The sequence below is a fragment of the Schistocerca americana genome, chromosome 4, assembly GCF_021461395.2.
Source record: "Schistocerca americana isolate TAMUIC-IGC-003095 chromosome 4, iqSchAmer2.1, whole genome shotgun sequence".
Lineage (NCBI taxonomy): Eukaryota > Metazoa > Arthropoda > Insecta > Orthoptera > Acrididae > Schistocerca > Schistocerca americana.
The window spans coordinates 666,848,666-666,874,336 of NC_060122.1; the positions used below are offsets into that span (position 1 = coordinate 666,848,666).

The window sequence follows — 25,671 nt, forward strand, 5'->3', positions numbered from 1 at the left end:
AATATGTTTTAGATATTGGGTTTAATAGTTGCTATGTTACTGGATGTTACTTTTTCCTAAACAATCTGTAAATTGAACTAATACCTTTTAGCTACATACATTAGCATGAAATAGATATTTGCAGTATGGTATTTATCCCATTCTAATGACTGTTATATTTTACTATAAAGATGTTACTCTGTAGTCTCCATTATGACGAAGATGTTACCTTAGAGTAATTAAATATGTGAATGAAAAAAATCCTTATGTAATGAAATTTGAAATGTTTATTACTTTGTCTTTTTGAAAATGTTTACTTGGAATAAAATTTTGTTAAGATATGTATGTTTAGTGTTCTCTTCATCCTGGATACAAATGTAATACCTTTGTAGTCTTTGGTCTTTGAACTGTTTACTACAACTTCTGGCCCTGTAATGTCAGTGTATGTCTTGTGTTGGTTCACTTCAGTCAGTTGCTCTTCACACAGATGTCATAGGCCTACTTGTAATGTCTGAAATGGGTAATACTTTTAGGTCTGATATGTAGTGTTGGCTGCCAATTAATTTTTCGACAAAAGTATTTTTTCTGCCAGTATCTCGTCTCCTACCTTCCAAACTTCACAGAAGCTCTTCTGCGAACCTTGCAGAGCTAGAATTCCTGGTAGAAAGGATATTGCAGAGATATGGCTTAGCCACAGCCTGGGGGATATTTCCAGAATGAAATTTTCACTCTGCAGTGGAGTGTGCACTGCAGGCCATGAAGGGCAAAGGTCCTGGGTTTGAGTCTCTGTCAGGTACACAGTTTTAATCTGCCAGGAAGTTTCATATCAGTGCATACTCCGCTGCAGAGTGAAAATTTCATTCTAGTAATTTTTCTGATACATTCAAAATAATCTTGTGACTTTATAGGTCATTTCCTTCCTGCATTTTGACATTACAATCTTTTTTTCTTTTTTTTTCATATAGGACTGTGAACTTTGTTTATGACAAGCTGGTCACAATTAAATAAAAATAAAGTCAGCATTTGTGTGTCACACATGATCACACGATCTCTTCATATTCAGTTCCAGGAACATGCCAACAATTTTCCAGTTTGAATTAAAATCCCATACGAATACAGAAAGAAGAAGGAAACTTAAGGGAAGATGGATCGAGTAACCCCAATGGTCCCAAGTCCCTCAATGTAACTCTCAGAATTTTACAGATTAATAGCAAACACTCATGACTGATGGTATTAGCTGACAATGAATTGGGATGTAAATTCACTCCACTGACCTCTTCCCTGCACTCCTGACAATACATGCAGCAGTTACCTAATGGAACTGAAAAAAAAGCAGTGTCCATCATCTCACCGAGCTTATCTAATAACACTGTACCCAGCAAAACTGTTCTGAAGGAAACCCAGATCCCAGAAGACCACTGTCTTGATCTCAGGTGTTACAAAGTCTATCAAAAAACCATGCTGACTCTGGGAGGGCAGTTGTTGGGATTGTACGTTTGTCAAAGAGAACAGTTTTGGTGAACAGATACCACATTTATGTATCTCCAGAGGGGGACTAGTTGGTTGGTTTCAAGGGCAGCAGTGGTGGTGGTGGTGGTGGGAGGGGGGGGGGGGGTGTAAATGGCTTGGTCATCAGTCCCTTATTGCTATAAAACTATTCCACGAGGGGTAGAATAAAATACCACACAAACCCTGCAGAAAGGAAAATCACAAGAACTATAGAGAGCAACAAACATTACTATGGACAAAATAAGACAAGAAAACCACAGACACACAAGAAACAGGTAGAAGCAATTAAAGCAAGAGAGCAGATGACCATGGCTGGCTGATCGCGAGAATAAGAAACAATAAGCCAGCCATCTGCAACACATTAAAACCTCCAGCCAAAAAGCACTAGGGTAGCAAACACAGATTGACAAAGGACATGCACTAAAACTTAGAATAATTTTAAAAAAAACTTCACAAATAAAAAGTAAAACTAAATCAGCCTGTGAGGCACTGTCAGTTAAAACTAATGTAGCATGTCCAGCAACTGATAATTCTGTCGCAGGGCAGCTGAAGTATGACAGTGCAACAGAATGTGGGCCGCCGTCAACCGGCCACCACACCAACACTGAGGCAGGTCTTCAAGGCGAAGGAGATAGTCTTGGGTCAGCCAAGCATGGCCAATGCAGAGCCAGCAGAGGACTACAGAGTCCCTGCAAGAGGCCCGCATGGAGGACTGCCTCTCCTTTATGGCATGGAGTTTATTGGGCATTCGTAGGTTATGCCATTCCGTATCCCAAATGTGTAAAACCTTTTGGCGTAACACCAAGCGCAGACTAGTTTCAGAGATGCCGATATCCGCAAGTGGTTTCTGGGTAGCTTGTTTGACCAGTCTGTCAGCAAGCTCATTACCTGGGATTCCGACATGTCTCGGGTCCACACAAACACCACTGAATGACAGAACCATTCCACGGCACAGAGAGACCCCTGGATGGTCGCTACCAAAGGATGGTGAGGGCAGCACTGATCAATGGCTTGTAAGCTGCTCAAGGAGTCACTACAGACAAGGACGCACCGGAGCAGGACTGAATGTGCTCCAGAGCATGGGAGTGAACACACTGCAGCCATACGGCAAGAAGCACTGTTCAATGTGTCCTGTGTGAGCATAAGTGACTAATCCAAGTGACCATCAACGATCGAACCATCTGTGTAGACTACTTCGGAGCCCTGGGACGTGTCAAGAATTGAGAGAAAGTGACAGCGTAGAGCCTCAGGAGGAACAGAGTCCTTAGGGTCATGTGAAAAGTCCAGCCAAAGCTGCACCATGGAGATGTATGCGAATGGACCTGGAGGACAGGTGGTAAAAAGGAAAGACTCCAGTTGAGGCGGAAGTGATCGGACACGAACAGCGATCATAATCCCTGATCTGAGCTGCCAATGCAGGAGATGAACCACCGTGGTTGGGTAGAGGAGACAGTAATTTGGATGTTCAGGAGGGCTATGAATGTGTGCAACATAACTGGTGAGCAGTTGTTGTGCCTAACCTGCGATGGAGGGACTCCAGCCTCCACCAGTAGGCTGATCACCGGACTCGTCCTAAAAGCTCCTGTCACTAGTCGAACCCCACAGTGGTGAATTGGTCTAGTACTGCAATGCTGAGGGTTCTGCTGAACCATAAACCAGACTCCTATAGTCAAGGTGGGACTGAACAACAGCTCTGTAGAGCCACATCAGTGTAGAGTGGTCTGCGCCCTAATTGGTGTTGCTCAGGCAGCAGAAGGCATTAAGATGCTGCTAGCACTTCCACTTAAGATGGTGAAGATGAGGAAGCCAAGTCAATCAGGCATCAAAAACTAGTCCTAGGAATCAATATGTCTCCACTACAGTGAGTGGATCATCATCAAGGTAAAGGTCTGGTTCCAGACGAATGGTATGATGCTGACAGAAGTGTATGACGCACGACTTCGTGGCAGAAAACTAGAAGCCATTGGTTAGAGCCCATGACTGTGCCTTGTGGATGGCACTCTGTACGCATCGCTCAGCAACACCAGTGCTGGAGGAGCAGCAGGAAATGATAAAGTCATCAGCATATAGATAGGGTGAGACAAGATATGGTGTCGCCAGGTTGTGTCATAGGCTTTCCTTAAATCAAAAAAAGAGGGCTACCAAATGTTGGCGTCTGGAAAAGGGTGTTTGGACAGCAGACTCAAGGGACACTAAGTAATCTGTGGTAGAGTGACCTTGGCAGAAACCACCCTAGCATGGAACCTTGGGGCTCCAAGAGCCAACAACTGCTGACTCACCATACATTCTAGCAGCTTACAAAGACTATTGGCGAGGTTGATAGCTATCCACATCAAGTGGGTTTTTACCAGGTTTGAGACTGGAACGATATGGCTCTCCTGCCACTGAATACACCATCGCTCCAGATGTGGTCAAAGATGACAAGGAGATGTCAATGGTAGTCCGATGAGAGATGTTTAATCATCTGAACATGGATGTAATCTGACCCAGGAACTGTGTCAGGATAATGTGCAAGGGCGAGGAGCAGCTCCCACTCAGTAAATAAAGCACTATATGGACTCTTTCTATTAACAAGTCAAAGAAGTGTTTGCCCTTACAAAACATCACAAAATTAATACAACAATGGGAGATTTCAATGCCAATCTGTAACCAGATAGACTATATTTTCATTAATAAGCATTTTGGAACTTCAGTTACAAGAGCATCCACTTATCCTGGAGCAGATGTTCCATCTGACCATACACTATTAGTAGCTTCTCTACAAACAAAACTTGGAAAACACAAAAAACTAACACAACAAAGGAAGATAGCTTATGAAAAACTCAAACAGCCTGAACTAAGAAGGGAAGTTCGCAAGAACGTCAACAATAAAATAGTGACAATGAAACCTCTGACTAACCAAGGAAGCAGTACCAGAGTATGGGAAGAGATGAAAAACATTATGCTAACCACTGCTCGAGACAAAATAGGATATAAAACAAGAGATCGAAAACAGAAATGGATGACTGATTAAATACTTTCATTGGTGGATGAACAGCGATGTATAAAGCCCAGTTGGATCAAACTAAGTACAATAATATCCAGAAACTCATAAGATCAAAGATTAGAGCAGCAAAAAATGAATGGCTACAACATGAATGTGAAGAAATTGAAAACTTGCAAGCTTCACATGACAATTTTAACTTACATAAAAAGTTAAAAGAAACTGCTGGGATATATAGACGAAAAAAACAAAAACAAAAAATAGTTCTAGATACCATTGAGAAGAAAGAGATATGTGAAGACTACATTAAGAACCTATTTTCAAATGATAGGCCAAATGTTGAGACTTCAACAATTTAACAGGACCTCCAATCATGAAAGAAGAAATCGAGAAAGGCATCAAAAACTCAAAAATTAATAAAGCCACAAGGCCTGATGAAATTCCAATCAAACTTAATAAACTGCTTGATGAAGAAGGTATCAAAGTCTTACACAAACTGTTTAACAAAATTTACAACACCAGTCATTACCCAGCCAAATGGCTATTATCAACTTTCATTCCCTTACCAAAGAAGAGGAATGCGTGAAGATCACAGACTCATTAGTCTTAAGAGCTATTCTCTGAAAATATTTCTGAGAGTCCTCCATCAAAGGCTATACGAAAAATGTGAGAAATTCATTAGTGAGCACAGTTTGGATTTAGGAAAGGTGTAGGTGCAAGAGAAGCAATAGTCGCACTACAAATTCTAGTACAAAACTGCTATAATCATGGTAAAACTGTAGGCATCTGTTTTATTGGCCAAAAAAAAGCAATCGATAGAGTATATCATAAACTTGTGTAAATTTTCAAAAGAATTGATATAGATGAGAAAGATATCCACTGTATACAGGATTTATATTGGAATCAGTCAGTGGAGGTTAAATTTGATAATGATGTCACAGATTTGGTCAATATATGTAGAGCAGTCTGACAGGGATGCATTAGGCCTATTTAACTTATGCTCTGAGAGTATTTTTTAGGAGGCACTTGATCATGCAGAAAAAGGCATAAAGGTTAACGGAGTGTATATCAACATCATTTGCTACGCTGATGACACCGTATAGATAGCTGATAATTTGGATGACCTTCAACAACTCGTCAACATAGTAGATTACAGCTGTACTCTAGATCTGAATATTAACATCAAAAAGACTAATTTTATGATTTGTGACAAGAGAGTCTGACTACAAACCTACGATTTCAAGGGTCTGTAATACAGAGAGTCAACAAGTTTCAATACCTTGGAACCTGGCTTTGTGAAGATTGGGAAACAGACTTGGAAATAAGATGTCACATAGAGAATGGCCGAAACGCCTTCATAAAATTTAAGAATATTCTTACAATCACAGACCTAGACCTAAACCATAGAGACCTATTTGTAAAATGCTACATCTGGTCCGTGCTTCTATATGGCTCTGAAGGATAGGCACTAAATATGACAACAATGAAGAAGTTAGAGGCCTTTGAAATGTGGATTTATCATAGAATGCTTAAAATACCGTGGACTGCAAGAATAATGAACATCGAAGTGCTGGAACGAATGTACAAGCAGTGAGAAATGTTGGCAGTGCTTAAAAGAAGAAAAACTGCATACCTAGGACATGTAGTAAGGAACACCAAATATAGGCTTCTGCAGTTAATAATAGAAGGGAAGATTGAAGGAAGAAGAAGGCAAGGACGAAGAAGAACATCCAGGTCAGACAATATAAAACAGTGGACGGGACTATGAAGTGTAGATCAGCTGTTACATACTGCGGTTCACAGAAAAAAGATGCAACATACGGTCGCCAACATCCATTAATGGGTAAGTAGTAGTAGAAGAAGAAGAAGAAGAAGAAAAAGAAAGATACGGTTCACTGTGGCATGTAGTGAACGAGACGAGTTTCCCTTCCAGCCGCCATTTGAGGGTATGAAACACGGGGGTGGGGGGAGGCTAATTCTCTGACGCAAAGGCCCCGATCACAGCGTTCAGCAAAGAGCTCTGCAATTGCATTTGCTTCGGTAGTTATGTCGTCACTGATGGACATACCGGGTATACATGTTGGAGTCTGGTACACAAGTACACATCTGATCTTCATCAGCACTTGCGAAGGCGAGATATGTGATCCAATGGTAGAGACTTACCTCTCCCAACACTCCTGTTTCCATCTTTTTATGAGCTTGCAAACACGGGCACGGAGCCTTTTAAAAATTATTAGGTACTCCAGTGATGGGTGCCACTTATGTCACTGTAGAACCCGCCTACGCTCTTTAATGGCCTCAGCGATTCCCAGCAACCACCAAGGTACTGTCTTTCTCCAGGAGCACCCTGAGTAACAAGGGATCACATGTTCCACAGCAGAAACGATCATCGTGGTTACTCTCTCGACCACCACGTTGATGTTACCGTGTGGGGGAGATTCAACAGTGATAGCAGAGGTGAAAGCTTCCCAGTCTGCCTTGTTTAAAGCCCATCTCGCTAGGCGTCTGGGGAATGATGCTGGGGAAGTGTCAGGAAGATTGGGAAGTGGTCACACAAGTCATCATGGGCTCTCCAGCGGACAAATGGAAGAAGTTCTGGGCTGCAAAGTGATAAATCAATGGCCGAGTAAGTACCATGAGCCACACTGAAATGGGTGGAGGTTCCAATATTTAAGAGGCAGAAGTCGAGTTGAGACAGTAAATTCTTGACATCTCTCCCTCTGCCAGCAATCATGGTGTCTCCCCACAAGGGATTATGGGCGTTAAAATCTCCCCAAAGTAGGAAAGGTTCAGAGAGTTGACCAATCAGTGAAGCCAATATGTTCAGGGGTACTTCACCATCTGGAGGAAGTTACACATTGCTGACTTATTTCCTGCACTGTCCTTACCCTGACAGCCACAGCTTCAATAGTTTAAAGGGGTTCAGGTTCACTACATACCAAGTTCAGTACAAAGATGCATACTCCACCTGACACTATTACATTCATTACGGTTTTTGTAATATCCTCTACAGCTGCGAAGGGCAGGGGGTCTGCATTGCCAGAAAGCAAGTGTAAAGCATAACAGTTGTCATAGCTCAGCCAGGTGGTGGAAGAAACCACCGCATTTCCACTGGAGGACGATGATGTCTTGAGGCTGGGAAGGCACGAAGCGATCAAGCACGCAGTTTACGCCTCAGGGTCACCTGCTGCCACTGACTGCCTGAGTGCCTGTATATTCTATATTCATCATGCCTGAGGGTCCAGCAAGATCTAGGTCCTCTGGGCACGCCAGAATCTCCATCTCATCCTCAGATGCAGAGCTTGTAGGTAGCAGTGGTGTGGGTGCCACCACAATTCCTTTGTTCTTGGGAGTCTTTTCTTTTTAGATTTTTCTCGCTGCTCCTTGAGTTTCTCTCGTTGAGAGGGCTCCACTGATTCAGTCTCAGTGACTGAGGAGGATCTTTAAGTCCTACAACCAGCTGCTTGTGGGTTCTTCAGCCACTGGTAGGTGTTTTCTTTCCGTCTGGTAGGAACCTGGGAAGGGAGTGAGCCGAGAGACCCCTTCCTAGGAAGAGGGGAAGAAGACTGACGCTTCTCTGGTTGTTGAGAAGTGGGGTCTGATGCATTGCTCCCAAATCAGGTGTTGCCCACTATCGAGGGGGCAGGCATAGCTTTGCGGTCCTGAAGGCCACCTATAAATACGGAACTGATGGGGCTGTAACAAGTGTAGCTGCGGCATAAGGCAATGTCAAGGACACAGGATGGAGCCTTTAAAATTTCCTCTTAGCCTTGGTGTACGTCAGTTGGTCGAGGGTCTTGTCTTCCATCATTTTCCTTTCCTTCTGCAGAATCCTGCTGTCTGGCAAGCAAGGGGAATGGCGCTCTCTGCAGCTGACACAGATGGGAGTTGGAGCACATGGAGTATTGCTATATGATGGATGTCCAAAATCTCGACATGTGACGCTGGAAGTACAGTGGGAAGACATATGCCTGAACTTCCAGCACTTAAAGCACCACACTTGGGAAGGGGTATATGGCTTGACATCACATCAGTATACCTTCACTTTGACCACCTCGGGTAATGTGTCGTCCTCTAAGTTCAAGATGAAGGCACCAATGGCAACCTGGTTACACCTTGGACCCCTATGGATGCGCCAGACGAAATGAACACCTCATCACTAAGTTGGCGCGCAATTCGTATTGGACTGCGAAAGAAGGTCCCTGTGAAATATACCCTGGACCATATTTAAGCTCTTATGGGACATGATGGAAACACATGTCCCCCAGCTTGCCACAGGTGAGTAATGCCTGTTGTTCGGCAGGGGATGTCACTTTGATCAAGACTGACCCAGAGCAAATTTTGGACAATCCCTCCACCTCCTCAAACTTGTCCTCTAAATGCTCCACAAAAGACTGAGACTTCATCGAGAAGAAAGATTCCCCACCAGCTCTCGTACATACTACGTTCTGGGGCGAATAAGGTTTGTTTCTATCTTTAGCCTGGCATTCCTCCCCTGGTGTGGCCAGAAGGGGAATGATTTGGAGTCATACTGCCTTGCACTGAAGTGAGATCTTTAGCACTGCTGGTGTTTTACCACCAGCAAGGGATGACATAGTCCACTTCATTGCGGGTCATCTGCCCTGATGACACCCACTCCGACCAGGAGCCCTCTACACGGGTGCCACCCAGCCTCACAAAGGCCACCTGACAGGACGGCGATTGCCAGGAGTCCAAATGCCCCTGGTACATGTGAATCTGATCCTTGGCATACATGGGGAGTAGAAAGCGCGTCAGCAAAGCAATCCCTCTGTAGTCAGGGGGCTACAAACAATAGGGCAAATGGCGATCCCACCACAATGGACCGACTACCGTGCTGGATATCAAGTGCAAACAAGTCCATTATCATCATTGGCACAGAAAATGACACCACACAGTGGATAGAGGAAAACACACCCAGGAAGGTGTCCTTGTCCAACAACTGGAGAATGAGTGGAATTGCAGATCCATGACGATCAAGTGTACTAAAGGTCTCGGCACAGGATGGACACAATGCACCATGTAAGGTGCCCTCCCCCAATTGGCTACCGCTTCCAAAAAATTTTGAATAATGGTGGCCAAACCCTACAGGGAACCATCAAGAAATGTCAAAATGTTTGAGACTCCTTTTAGCTGCCTCTTACGACAGGCAGGAATACCTTGGGCCTATTCTAATCCCTGAACCTGCAGAGGATTTCCAGTGTGTCATCTTCAGTCCAGAAAATTGTTTAATTAAGCTCTCCATGCTACTCTATCCTGTGCAAGCTTCTTTATCTCCCAGTACCTACTGCAACCTACATCCTTCTGAATCTGTTTAGTGTATTCATCTCTCGGTCTCCCTCTACGATTTTTACCCTCCACACTGCCCTCCAATACTAACTTGGTGATCCCTTGATGCCTCAGAACATGCTCTACCAACCTATCCCTTCTTCTAGTCAAGCTGTGCCACGAATTTCTCTTCTCTCTAATTCTATTCAATACCTCCTCATTAGTTATGTGATCTACTCATCTAATCTTAAGCATTCTTCTGTAGAACCACATTTCGAAAGCTTCTATTCTCTTCTTGTCTAAACTATTTATTGTCCATGTTACACTTCCATACATGGCTACACTCCGTACAAATACTTTCAGAAACGACTTCCTGACACTTAAATCTAAACTCGATGTTAACAAATTTCTCTTCTTCAGAAATGTTTTCTTTGCCATCGCCAGTCTACATTTTATATCCTCTCTACTTCGACCATCATCAGTTATTTTGCTCCCCAAATAGCAAAACTGATCTACTTTGTGTCTCATTTCCTAATCTAATTCCCTCAGCATCACCTGATTTAATTCTGCTACATTCTATCATCCTCATTTCGCTTTTTTTTATGTTCATCTTATATCCTCCTTTCAAGACACTGCCCATTCCATTCAGCTGTTCTTCCAGGTCCCTTGCTGTCTGACAGAATTACAATGTCACTGGCAAACCTCAAAGATTTTAATTCTTCATCATGGATTTTAAATCCTACTCCAATTTTTTCTTTTGCTTCCTTTGCTGCTTCCTCAATATACAGACTGAATATCAGGGACATGCTACAACCTCGTCTAACTCCCTTCCCAACCACTGCTTCCCTTTCATGACCCTTGACTCTTGTAACTGCCATCTGGTTTCTGTACAATTTGTAAGTAGCCTTTCGCTCCCTGTATTTTATCCCTGCCACCTACAGAATTTGAAGAGAGTATTCCAGTCAACACTGTCAAAAGCTTTCTCTAAGTCTACAAATGTCTTTAGGTCTACAAATGCTAGAAACATAGGTTTGCCTTCCCTTAATCTTCTAAGATAAGTTGTAGTGTCAGTATTGCCTCAGATGTTCCAACATTTCTACAGAATCCAAACTGATCTTCCCCAAGATCGGCTTCTACCAATTTTTCCATTTGTCTGTAAAAAATACAAGTTTGTATTTTGCAGCTGCAATTTATTAAACTGATAGTTAGGTAATTTCACACCTGTCAACACCTGCTTTCTATGGGACTGGAATTATTGCATTCTTCTTGAAGTCTGAGGGTATTCTGCCCATCTCATACTTTGTCAGGGCGGATCACCCAAGGCTGTCAGCAGTTTTAGTGAAATGTCTACTCGCTGAGCCTCGTTTTGACTTGGGTCTTCCAGTGTTCTCTCAAATTCTTCACACATTATTATGTCTCCCATCTCATCTTCATCTACGTCTTCTTCCATTGCCATAATATTGCCCTCAAGTACAACATCCTTGTTTAGACCCTCTAAATACTCCTTCCACCTTTCTGCTTTCCCTTCTTTGCTTAGAAGAGATTTTCCACCTGAGCTCTTGATATTCATACAAGTGGTTTTCTTTAGTCCCAAGATCTCTCTAATTTTCCTGAAGGCAGTATCGATCTTATCTCTAGTGATGTATGTCTCTACATCCTTACATTTGTCCTCTAGCCAACCCTGCTTATCCATTTTGTACTTCATGTCACTCATTTGTGAGACATTTGTATTCCGTTTTGCCTGCTTCAGTTACTGCATTTTTACATTTTCTCCGTTGATCAATCAAGTTTAATATCTCTTCTGTTACCCTAGAATTTCTACTAGTCCATGTTGTTTTACCCACTTGATCCTCTGCTGCCTTCACTATTTCACCTCTCAAAGCTACCCATTCTTCTTCTTCCGTATTTCTTCTCCCCGTTCTTGTCAATTGTTCCCTAATATTCTCTCTAAAACTCTCTACAACTTCTGGTTCTTTCAGTTTATCTGGGTCCCATCACCTTAAATTCCCACCTTCTTGCAGTTTCTTCAGTTTTAATCTACAGTTCAAAACCAATAGATTATGGTCAAAGTCCACATCTGCCCTTGGAAATGTCTTACAATTTAAAACCTGGTTCATAAATCTCTGTCTTACCATTACATAATCTATCTGAAATCTTCCAGTGTCTAAGTCTCTTCTACTTATTCAACCTTCTGTCATGATTCTTAAGCCAAGTGTTAGCTATGATTAAGTTATGCTTTGTGCAAAATTCTACCAGGCGACTTCCTCTTTCATTCCTTATCCCCGTTCCATATTCACCTACTACTTTTCCTTCTCTTCCTTTTCCTACAATTGAATTCCAGTCCCCCCATGACTATTAAATTTTCATCTCCCTTCACTATCTGAATAATTTCTTTTATCTCATCATACATTTCTTCAAGCTCTTCGTCACCTGCGGAGATAGTTGGCATATAAACTTATACTACTGTGGTACGTGTGGGCTTCACGTCTATCTTGGCTACAATGATGCGTTCACTATCATATTTGTAGTAGCTTACCTGCTCTCCTATTTCTTTTTTTATTATTAAACTTAATCCTGCATTACCACTCGTTGATTTTGTTTTTATAACCCTGTATTCACCTGACCAGAAGTCACGTTCCTCCTGCCACCGAACTTCACTAATTACCACTACATTTACCTACTACCTGGTTAAGGGATCTGACATTCCATCCTCCGCTCCATAGAAAGCCAGTTTTCTTTCTCTTGATAATGACATCCTCCTGAGTAGTCCCCACTCGGAGATCCAAACGAGAGACTATTTTACCTCCAGAATATTTTACTCAAGAGGTCATCATCATTTAACAATACAGTAAAGCTGCATGCCCTCAGGAAAAATTACGGCTGTAGTGTCCCCTTGCTTTCAGCCATTCGCAGTACCAGCACAGCAAGACCGTTTTGGTTAATGTTACAAGGCCAGATCAGTCAATCATCCAGGCTGTTGCTCCTGCAGCTACTGAGAAGGCTGCTGCACCTCTTCAGGCACAACATGTTTGTCAAGCATTTCAACAGATACCCCTCTGTTGTGGTTGCAGATATGGTACAGCTATCTTGCACTTACGGTATGGCTATTTGTATCGCTGAGGCACACAAGCCTCCCCACCAACAGCAAGGTCCATGGTTGGTTTGGTGGGGGGTTAACCTTATGGGATTTTAATAACCACTACCCTTTGTAGGGTAGTCCGAAAGTTTCTTGTCCAAGTAGTATACTAGAAAAAGTATTCTGAAATTTTACTGCAGTGTCTTAGAGACTGCTATGTCAGTGTGTAGCTGTAGCTCTCCCCCATCTAATTAATAGTAGCTGCACAGTGATTTGACAATGCCTGCTTTTCAGTAGTACTTTCACTATTAATATAAACCACCAGAATGCTCTCCATGCTGGAACTTAAAGAACAACAATGGGCATAGTTGCAACATTTCTTTGAACCCTGATCTCTCTTCCTAAGGGAGAAATGAAGTAATCCTCTGACGCAACAATTACTTGGGTATTACACTCCCTGTCATCTTAGGCCCCCTCTGCCAGAAAGGTGTGCCATGGTGAAAACTGTGAAAAGCGATGAGCATTAAAAATTACAGATGGGCACCCGAGCACCATAAGTGACGTCCATCAAGGTACATATTTCTCACCCTCTAAATATTCCAAACCAAGGCCTGCTATCTAATTAAAAATGTAGTAAGGAGTGATGTGACAGATTTTTAAATTCTATTGGAGCCCTTACTACAATTTCTCAAGTATGGGACCAGTTACACAGTATTTATGACCAGCAGAAATTAAAGTATCCGGCATCTATCAAAATGACATCGTTTAACTGGATTCTGCTAGTGTAGCTTGCCAACCAGCAACACACTTTGTACATGTCTTGAAATGCTACTTTTTGCTTTACACCTCCGTAAAAAAAACTAGTAGAGTATTTACTTACCATTAAATTCTTAACTTTTGGAAGTGTACAATAGCCATAATTACCTATACAACAAATGGGAATTAACTTAGTGCCTCCGTACCTGCATGACACCATGCCAGGATTGAACCACATACAAAACCTGAAGTTTCACCATTTACCCTTAAAATACAAAGGTCATATTCTGCTACACCAATGATATACTCTACAAGCCACTGTACATTGCATTGTAGAGGGACTTTGTATCAATTTAGAGATTATGTCGTCCTCCATTCACAAATTGAGTGAGGGGGCGAAAAAACTGTCCATATGCCTCTGTACACATCCTAGTATCGTGGTTTATCCTCAGGATCCCTATAAGACGTAAGTGTTGGTGGCAGCATAATGGTCACACAGTCTTCTTAAAATGCAGGTTACTTTTGTTTCTTTTTGAAATTTTGCTGTCGAGTGTAATGTCACCCCAAGGCACTTTCAACTCATTTGTGAATGTGTGTGGCAAGCATGGGGGTCCCACACCATTGACTTTTCTTGTGCTGCAATTTTGCCCTCTTGACTGTATCTTTTGTCATCCTCCAGGGCAGATTAGCTGCTGACAACTTAGCTTGCACATAGTACGTTGATTATGACTTTCTCACTTTCTTCCCTTACTTTGCTCTCTTATTTCAGTTAACTCACATTCTGTCTGCACATTTGGGTTTGACTTCCAATTTTTGAGGAACGTAAAAGCGAGGAACTGGACGTCACAGATCACCTGCAATATTTTGTGACCAGGTTAATGGTGGTACCTGGTATATTTACTACACTGAAGTCTACATCTGATAGTCACACAATTATACTTTACCATGGGGCTGATAGTCACTCCCCCATCTCTTGGTTCCTGCAGCACTGTTCCTCTGACATCTAATAGTGACTGACTCTTTTGGGAATTGTCTCCCTGAAAATCCACAGATCAACAACCAGACACCAACCAATGTATGAATGAGCCCTAGGCTTTGGGTCTCAGGCGTGCCCATTTTTTCTGACAGCAGATTCTTGACGGCCAAAATTAGTGAACGACAAAAAGGAGAAATGTCGGTAGAAGGTTGCTCCACTGATTGTAGAGATGCCAGATCCTCTAATGCTGTTGGACTCCAAAGCAATGTTTGTTAATGTTGTTCCAGCCTCATGGGTGACACACTGACCATGCGGTGTGACCTGTCGTCCTAGTCCCTTCACCCTTAACCAGGGCACCCTCTGTATAATAATCAAGTGAAGCTGCAATGGACAGTGCTCTCACCTCCCAGAACTACAACGAGAAATGTCTTATTGCTCTGCAATCTGTGTTGCAGTATGAGATACACGCCATAGTGGTCTTAGAAAAACACAATACTGATAACCAGTCTTAATCTTATAGAGGTTGCCATGCTTCTGTTGGAACTGTACTGACCCTGAGAGGATATCTGCAGGGGTCTGTATGTTGGTCTGCACAGGTGTTGTCAGTGATTTCTCCTCTGAACGACATTGAAAACAATAGCAGTGTGAGTGCAAACAACCCAACCATTTGTAACATTTATTTACCTCCAGATAGGGCTGTTTCTTAGCTTGAGATGCATACCGTGATACATGAACTTTGGCCTCCTCCCCATTTTCTCCTATCTAGAGATTCCAATGTACACCACCCCGTGGGGTGGACCATCTCATTGACCACTCTCTCTTCCTCCTCCCCTCCCTCCCACCCCCCCCCCTCCACCTCGTTCCCTCCCTCCCTCCCTCCCAGAGTTACAGAGTGGGGCAGGCTCACAGGGAACATAATGCAAAGCTGTCAAAGCAGCAAAAAGAGCAAACTCCGGGAAGTAACAGAAGACGGGTGCAGCCCATACCGGTGGTCAAGGGAATCGTCAAAAAAAGGGAGCACAGAATGGGTGACAGAGCATAAAAGACAGAGGACTCCCGTATTGTTTTGAGGAGAACATACTGCCGGTAAAGCAATAGTAAGTCAGCAGCCTCAGTATAAAGACTCAACAAGACTATTACAGAAGGCACGATGGTGAATGGTGTGAACACAACGTAAAAAAGAGGGACATGTGGATGAATATACGACACATCCATAATCCAATTTTTAACAGACAAGGGACCGGTATAAACAGAGGGTGGTCCGCTCTGCTCCCCATGGCACACCACAAAAAACGCGTAGAACATTGATGGAGCAAGTACAATGAGCTGCCAAGTAAGAGACATGGAAAGATCACTATTTTCTATCAAACTTGAGTCCCAAGAATTTTGTTGTGTCAATGAACGGAAGAAGGAATGGGCCGAGACTTAGGGATGTGGGAAGGAACTCTGGCCACCATCTGACGTTCATACAGACAGTCTTGTCAGCAGACAAGCACAAGTCATTGTTGATACTCTATGAATAGAAATGATCAAGACATCATTGCAAACGCTGCTCAATCAGACAAGTTCGAGCTCCAGTAGATCACAAAGTCATCAACGAAAGAGAGCATGAGATATGTGGCGGCACATAATCCATAAGTGTTAATGGCTATGGCAAATAAGACAACACTGAACACAGAACCCTGAGGCGTCCCATCCTCTTTAATAAAAGTGGCTGACAGAGACGAGCCCACATGTACCTTAAAAACACCCTCTATCAGGTGTCTTACACCTTTTTCAAATCAAAAAACAAGGCCACAGTTTGGCACTTCCACAAAAAATTGTTCATAACATGAGCTAACAAGATGATATGATCAACTGCAGGACGGTGCCTATGGAATCCACATTGGGCGTTAGTGAGGAGATCCCGAGCCACCACACCAGCCAACCATTAATCATATGTTCCATCACTTTGCAGACTCTACTGGTGAGGGGAATAGGGCGTTAGCTCAAAGGAATGTGTTTGTCCTTACCAAGCTTAGGTATGGGAATGACAATGGGCCCACATCAGCGACTGGAAAATGTGCCATCTGTCCAAATGCAGTTATATGTACAGAAGAGAAAGCGTAGGGCTTCAGGAGGAGGGGCTGCAACATCAGGATGTTAACACCGAGCGGATGACCGTAAATAAAGTGCATGTTTCAGCTCTCTCATAGTAAAAGCAGAATTGTAACTTTCACAATCTGGGAGGAGAAAGATATTGTCCTTGCCTCCACTATCCATTTCAGAGGGGAGGAATGCAGGATGGCAGTGGGTGGAACTCTAAATCACTGCAAAAGTATCAGCCCAACATGTTTGAGGTATCAAGAGGGTCTACAATGGCATTATTCGCTATGATCACACCAGGAACGGGGAATGAACCGTGGTTCCTGAAAGCTGACGGAGATTACCCCCAACAATATAAGATGGAGTAAAACTGTTAAAAGAGCTTTAAAAAAGCCAACTAGCTGTTTTGCTATATCTGAAAATGCAGTGACACAGCACACGTAGCTGTTTATAATGGATAGAGTTTGTCATCATGGCATGGCATTTAAAAATGCAAGAGCTCATCTCCAAGCATGGATGGCATTGCGGCACGCCTCAGTCCATCAGGAGACAGGACCATGTCGTGGCGAGGAAGAGGCAGGAGGTACGGAACATTCTGCGGCAGTAAGGACAGCATTTGTAAGGTATTCCACCTGGTAATTAATGGAAGGGAAATTGTGCTCATCTAAAGTGGCCAGTGAGGAGTACAGCTGCCAGTAAGCTTGGGATAGCTGCCAGCTGGTTGGATGCACAGATGGGATAAGCATTAGCAAACAAATTACACAGGAAAAATGGTCATTGGAGTGTGTTTCAGAGCGGATGGACCACAAGAGATGACAAACAAGCTGAGCAGTCCAGATAAAAGGTCCACACAGGAAAAGGAATGGGTGGACTCAGAGAGAAATGTGAGAGTACCCGCATTCATACAGATTCAATTGAGGTGACTGAACACATCTATTAGGAGAGAGCTTCTTGGATTGGTGCACGAAGAGCTCCAAAGGTGAAGTCGCCAAGCAGCGAGAAGGAAGGAGGAGGAAGTTGGGCAGTAAGTTGCAAAATGTCTGCCCTAGAGACAGCAGAAAGCAAGAAGGTGAAACTGGGATGGGACAGACAGACAGCAACAGCTTGAAGCTGGGTGTGCAAGGAAATGGTGTGACTGAAGATGTCATCTCAAATGAGCAATGACTCCCCCCATGAGCCAGAGAGTCCCTGCCTCAGATGGGAAGTCAAAACAGACTGGAGTGAAGGGGGAAGAGATGGATGTGACTGTGAGAGCATAATTTTGTTTCCTGGAGGTAGAAAACAACTGGACAGTATGATCATAAAAAGAGCTGTAATTCACCCCTACTGGATCAGATGTCACAAATGTTCCATTGGAGGATAGCAATATCCAATAATAGACCAGAGATGGGTCAAATAATGCGGCAGTCATCAGGGTGGCTGCTGAGTGCCAGAATTCAAATGTGCACAATGACCAGGTACAGAGGCTGGACGATCCTGGTCCCATAGTTCGACAAAGGTGTCGGTACAAATGCCTTTGATTGGCAAGCAAACTGGTTATTGGCACGAGGTTATCGCCTGGTGATATGGGGGGAAGAAGAATGCCAAGGTGGAGAAGGGGAAGTTCATTTGACTTTCTTTGAGTGCTTAGAACTTCATCGTTTGTTTGGTGCAGACCCAGACATTGGCCGCCCAGAAGCATAGAAAGTCATTGTGGGGATGCTCCATTTTGGATTTCCGTGTTTTTGTTTGCGAGGCATGTGATTTTTCTGGCACAGGCAAAGGTTTGTTGGTATGGTGTGCACCCACAGCAGGTGATGAGGGTGTGACCTCTGAGCTGGACTATTTCACAACCATGGCACTAAACTGGAAGTCTGAAGTCTGTTTAGCCATGTTCTTCGCAAGTCGGGGTGTAGCGAGAACTGTACTATAATTGCCAGAGGGTGGTGTACAAGATTTGCAGCTAGCCAACATTTTACCAGCAATGTGAGTAGGAATTGTTTCCTTCACCTGGATCTCCTGAACAGCTCTCTCAGAGGTAGCCTGGACAGTAAAGGGAGGAAGCAGCATGATAACCCTTGCAGTTGATACACTGAGGGGAAGAAGGTGGACACACACCCTCATGTGTGTCCCTGCCACAGGTTATAAATTTGGTTGCATTTTCACAAGATTCATGAGTATGGTTGTGACATTTATAGTGACACTTCAGATTCGGGACATACGATCTTACAGTAATAGCTTCGTAGTCAGCCATAATTTTTGATGGAAGTACCACACGATCAAATGTGAGGAAGACAGTGTGGGTTGGCACTAGTTCTTGATCAATCCTTTTCGTGATGTGGTGAATTGCAGTAACTCCTTGGTCAATGAGATCAGCTGTTATTTCAGCCTGTCAGGCCATCAAGCAGATGAGTGTATACGTGGCACCAATCAGAGTGCAGTGGGCCTCTACTTTAACAGGATAGCTGTGGAGAAGTGTTGCATTAAGTAGTTTCTGTGCTTGGAAAGCACTATGTGTCTCCAACTGCAAGGTCCCAATGTGCAACCAAGAGCAGGAGTTTGCAGGACTGGCAATGGCATCTACACACTTCCAAATAATAAGTGGATTAACTGTCATCAAATTGTCATGATCTTCCACATGTGACACCAGAAGGTATTGGGGTGCAGCATGGAGAGGCATCGATTCTTTCATCTCAGTCCATTTACACCCTTAGATAAGAAATTCATTGCAGAGAAATCCCCCATGATTGCCATATGTGACTGTCCACACCTCCCAGACTTGAGACAGAGGGCCCAATCAGCATATAGGAAGGTACCAGCTCAGGCAATCACCACTTCCTGGGTCTGGCCTTTACCAGTGAGTCCACAGAAGCCCTGCTTGTCGACCTGGACTGGGAATTACATGTTGCCCAGTCACCTTTTACACATAGACTGCAAGGGCAGGCCTTCAGGAATGCACAGGAAGAAACAAGAAAAAGAGATCTCAAACACCAAAGTGCAGGAAGGTTAAGAAAAGCAAGGACAGGGAAAGAAAGATGGGTGGACAGAACGAATCCACACACAGTTCTTTTATGCCCAAAGAAGGCATATGCCTAAGCCCCAAGGGGAGAGGATAAAAGAATAAGAGGAGGATAGACATGCAGCACAGAAAGGGAGGTAGCTCTGCAAAGGCTGGGAGTCCTGTGGTAGCCAAGCATGTACTCACCAAAGAGTGGTGAGCTGCCAAGGGAGTGGAATTTGGGGGGGGGGGGGGGGGGGGGGGGGGGAAGAGCTTACATTAGCATAAAGGGGGGGGGGGGGGGGGAAAGAGCTTACATTAGCATAAAATGGATATTTCCTGCATAGCATTTACCCCATTCTGATAACTGTTTTATTTTACTGTATTACTCTGTACTCTTTATTAGGACAAAAGATGTTATCTTAGAGTAATTAAGTATGTAAAAGAAAAAACCCTTATGTAATGTAATTTGAAATGTTTATTACTTTGTCTTCTTCAAAATGTTTGGATAGAATACAAGTTTGTTAAGAGATGTATGATTAGTGCTCTCTTCATACAGGATATGTATTTACATCTTTGTAGTCCTCAGTCTTTGAATTGTTTACTATGAATTTAGACCCTTTAATGCCAGTGTATGTCTTGTGTTGGTTCACTTCAGTTGCTTATTCGTCACAGAGGTGTCACTGGCCTACCTGTAATGTTTTAAATGAACAATACTTTTAGTTTGATATGTAGTGTTGGTTGCCAATTAATTCTTCGACAAAAGTAATTTTTCTGTTACATTCACAATAATCTTGTGACCATGCAAGTCATTTCCTTTCTGCATTTTGACATGACTTGTTCCTTATTTCATACAGAACCATGAAAATGGTTTATGACAGAAACCAGTTGGAATAAAATAAAAATAAAGTCAGCATTTGTGCACCATGCATTTTATACAATACTCACAAGCTGAGAACTGCCTTAACAAGATATAAACAAGTCAACGTATTGTCCATTGCCTGAGCCGCTTCCAGCCAGTGGCTGTTGACAAGAGATTAGGTGCTGGTGGTTTGTAAGATGGGAGCAGGTATCACGGAGGTTACTCCTCTCTTTCGGTACACACAGTTGGCGGGGAATGGCTAATATGGGAGACAATCCTTTCTTTTCTCTGATGGAACATACCTGGGACGTCAGTGGGACTTGGTGTTATGAGGGTGGAATGAGTACTTGTTTTCGTTGTAGGTGGTTTATTAGTTGCTATTTGTTCAAGATTTTTTTTATGAGTATGGGATGAACACATCTCTATTCCACCCGAGATGCAACAGATGGTAGTAAGCTGAAGATTTTGTAATCTTTTATTTCACACTTTTTTAAAATTATCTGCCACGTCCAGTGTGTGGGGCAGAATGATCTTACGCACAGTCAATGCGAAGTGGTGCTTTTCACACAGAGTTCTCATGTAATGGCTGTCCACAGTCTCAACATATTCAGCAATTTGTGTAGCCTAATGACTTGTGACCAGATTCACATGCTACGAGATGGTACATGAGTGCGACTTCACGTCAATTGACTTAATTTCTCTCACTCCAAAAGTGAGTCATCTTCCAAGGTCAGGTTGAATGCTCCAGCATCTGTTCTGATACCTTTTCGAGTCTCATTGAACACAGAGGATGGAATGAAATACCTGCCTTTCTAAATTGGTCCATAAATCTTCTCTGTCTGGAGTATAAGGTTGCAATGAACCGCACCCCCTTATGAGATGTAACTGGACAGTATGTCAACGAGTTTGATACATGCAAACAGCACAGAGACATATTGAGGCAAAGATTATGTTTTGACTAATATGGGTCAACTTTCTATATTGAGGGGATTTCATTACACTTGTCTTCAAGTTGTTCTACAAAGAATTAGGGTTTTGTACACATGAAGGATCTGCCAGATGTTCTAGGACAGACCAAGTATTATGCAGCATATGTTTCTTCTTGTTTCAAATCTGCTTTCCTCTCATTGTGTAGCTGAGGAACAAAATGTCTTGGAGTTTTATCTCTCTGCATTGTATTGCCTGACCTGTAACTATATGTTGTCCACCTTGACACTACCCTTTTAACCCTGGCTTCCCCCTATGGCTGCCTGGCCACCTCAGCAAGGACTACCACAAACTCCTCATGTCTTAAGTGCAATGAACACATGGTCTTACACAGCAAGGAATTAAATAAGAGTGCGCACATGAACAACCCCACTACTACAGATTAGCTACCTTGCTGCGTTCTGGGCACTTATATGTGCCAGAACACTAGATAAACAAGGTGAAACAGCATTCAGTTGGTCATATGGTATGTTGGCCGAGCTTGCTTGCACAGCCTAAGCCACTGAGAAAAAAATTTGAAAAGCGGAGGGTTAACCAATTAACACGGACTGTAATTCATTAGCCAGAAATGGTGATGCGATGTAATCTAAGGGGACAGCAGAATCAATAAAATCTGAGTCCTTTCACAGTCTTAGTCTCGATCAAGAAAGCCATCATGGTTTAAGGATCATAGGGGAATGTTAGTCAGAAGGAGGTGGGCGTTGTTGTGCTATGGAATAAGAAGAAATGTTACGATTGCTCAGTGCCCTTTGGTCTCCACACAAGTGTTCATGAAAGAGTGAAAGCCTCTAGGAAGTGTGGCCAGGCCTATATGACATAATGGAGGAGCTGTTCCCATATGCATACTAAACTAACAAGGAACCCCTTGAATGCAAGGTTGTAAGTTCAATCTTTAGTAAGGCTCATTTGAAAGTTCTGTATTAGCAATAACAGGAAAAATATTAGCTGTTAATCACCATGTGCATCAGGAGGGCAACAGCAAATGAGCATCCAGGAGGAGCAGAGATCAATCTTCTATGGGGTGTATGTATTACACTTCACAAAATGTACGTTGTTGACATTCAAGAAATATTCAAAACAAAAACTTGCATCTCTGTAGGTACCTAAAAGGTTTCCTGCATAGACAAATAAGATGTATTAATTCATACAGATGACAGTTGTATGTGCCAAAGATATATTAATATGTATTACACCACATTAATGTAATCTGAGAGGGTGACAGAAAAATTAAAAACAATATACCTTCAAAATTTTTACATCATCTCTTGTTTTAATGACTCAACACATCTCTTTGTTCTCGTCTGCCATGGTTTACATACATATTTTTGTCCTCTGTGTGTCTAACAATTAAAAGGTGGATAACGCGTGAAAGAAAAGTAGTTTGTTTCCTACAAGTTTCAAGTAAAAGTGTCCCCCTCTATGCACACCACGAACTATTGCAGCAAATCTTCAGATGCATGAAAATAATCTTCAAGATGATGACCATCACACCATCATTGGCACTGTCATACTATGAGAGAGAAGAGGCAATTATCATCAATATATGATGAGAGCTTTCAAGACTGACTATTTCTGGCTCATGTTGCAGACTACTGAAAGCAGTACCTATCGTTCCGTCCCGCATGGTGTTTGCGTAAAAGGAAAAACTTTACCAATCGATAGGTGCTGCTGATTATAATACTACTGTCATACATTTCTCTCTTGCCTAATTAACTGTATTCTTATACACACCATGAACACCGGGTGAAAAACGGTGTGCCTCAGTGAACACAAAGATTCACATCATCAAGACTGAAGATGAACTGCTTGAGAGTTACAAATCATGCAAGTTGTTCTGCTGGGTATCCACTTTGTGCAGCCGAATGCTAAAGTCTGTCATGGAGCTTATGGCTATCCTTTAAGGCATAGTTGCAGATATTGCATGAAATGATCGTATGGCATTGTTGGCCATGAGGTCCCATTCAGGTTTGGCCGCCAAGTGCAAGTCTTATTTCAGTCGGCGTCACATTGAGCAACTTGCTGCCAATGATGAGGATGAAATGATGATGAGGACAACACCACACCCAGTCCCCGAGTGGAGAAAATCTCCAACCCGGATGGGAATCGAACCTGGGTCCTGTGCATGGGAGGTAAGCACGTTACAACACAGCTAAGCAGGCAAACTGCAGATATTGTGATAATATGTTTTGTAGGCACGGGATATGAACTGCCATGTCACACTATTTTCAGGAAGGTTAGCTTGCTCTAAACAAGTATAATTTTTATACGCAGACCAGGAATCAAGCAAATGCAAATTATTCTCACCAGCTATTTGCCAAAAGCAGTGTTCATACACAGCTGAAGTTCTCTCACACCGATTTTTCCACCCTTGCTTGCCATGACAAATATTCCCTACTGCCCTTGCAAAACCACGCACACAAGAAAGGATCATACGGGGCAGAGCACTTAAACTTCTCGCAGCACAATAAATAACTTTACAGCTAATTTTCCATCCAGGTTAACATTTGAGGTAATTGGTTACAAATGCTTTAATGCATTTATGTTTAATAATCTTGGTACAACTCATGGTACCTCCAATTTCCAGGATTAGTTTCATATGCCTTTCCTCTTCAAATTCCTTAATGAACAATGGGATAAGTTTGTTTATCTCATCCACAAATATTCAGGACAATTCTGCAGCCTGCTGTGCATATTCCAGTTGATACTTTGAAATTTCATTATCTCACATCTTTCAATTCTGTTGCACTGACTGAAATTATGCAATCATCCACTGCTCCCTTGAAATGACTAGCGTATGTCATGCACAATTTGATGTGCATAGCATAGTAGGTAACTGTCATGCACATCCTGTAAATTGTATCCAACATCCTTGAAATGTCCAAACACCAGTTTTTATACAAAATACACTTTGTCCTCTCTTGAATATCCGCAGTGTTTCTTGTGCACTACATGTTTATATTGATGCAGACCTATTAAAAATATGTTCATAATTTTTATTTTCTATGCAATGGAATGGTCTTCCATGTACATCATTACATTTAGTACCCGCTCTTTGAACAAAGTTTGTCCTTTATTGCATTTCACTGGAGGTGGGATTTGTGGCTCCCTATCTGATAGAGATGATGAACTACATAGCTCGACACGTATTTCAATATCACTTTCACTTGCTAAGCATGTATTGTTATCAACGTACTCCTTACGTACACTGACCGCACAGTTGAGCGTACACCACACCACACAGTCCACTGACTTATCTTGCAAAAACTCTAACATTTCACCTGGCACTTCTTTCCCACTCTGAGAAATTCCTTAGATTCCTTTCTCATGAAATGTCCACTACAGCAACTGCTGTTTTAGATATAATGCCATGTTCGCTTCGTTTATTGTTGCCATTGCTCTGCTTTGCATGAACACCACTAGCACTGTAGCGAAATACTCGTCGATTAAGACGTTCAACTACACTTTGTAGCCTTGTGCTGTGCTCACAATTGTGTATCTCTAGTCCAGCCTGATGCCATTAGCAGCCAATATTGCGGTTGCATGGTAGACAATACGTGGGGGCATCCAACGTCGTAAACATCACAGGGCTTTTGTGACTTCGAATTTGAAATGTTGCTTGTGAGATGGTGTTGTCTTGTGGACTACCTTTTCAAGAAGATACAGGAGGTGGTTGAAGTCCAAAAGAGTATTCCACTGAGCTGAAGAGAGAGAAGTGAATAATTCTAAGGTCGAGTAAGAATGATAACTGACTGTATTAGATACGGAACCAACTGAAAGATGCCATTGCTGAATCTAAACCAAAATAGAGGTACTGTAATGGAGTCTGGGTTCCCTCGTACATCTGTACAGACCACGCTAGTACTGTGTTAAACATTTCACTTCTTTGCTAAACAAATAATAATAAAAATTATAAAATTAAGATAGTTACATACCATAACTGGGAGACAGGCTTGGTAAATCATAGTACTTATATTCTTTTTCGCCGATTTTCATAGATTTGAGCTGCTTCTGGAACACACTGCATCCTGAAAAAGGACAGAGAGAAAAATATGTCACATCCTTGTAATGTCAAAGGAAATGCTACACAGGAGAAAACAGTGAACTTATTAATTACATTCTTTGCACATAAACTGCTCAGAACATGTTCCACTTGAATTACCCTGGGTTTAAATTTCTGGGAAGAAAGAAAGAACAC

At 42.5% G+C, this 25,671-nt stretch overlaps 1 protein-coding gene across 1 annotated transcript in view; it reads right to left on the minus strand.

Annotated features, from left to right (window-relative positions):
- The window catches only part of LOC124614011 (cytoplasmic aconitate hydratase-like), a 321,152-nt gene that overhangs the window by 252,440 nt on the left and 43,041 nt on the right, over positions 1-25,671 (minus strand). The window contains exon 2 of the mRNA XM_047142827.1: positions 25,409-25,501. Coding sequence (XP_046998783.1) covers positions 25,409-25,501 — 93 coding nt within the window. The remainder of the gene's footprint in view (positions 1-25,408; positions 25,502-25,671) is intronic.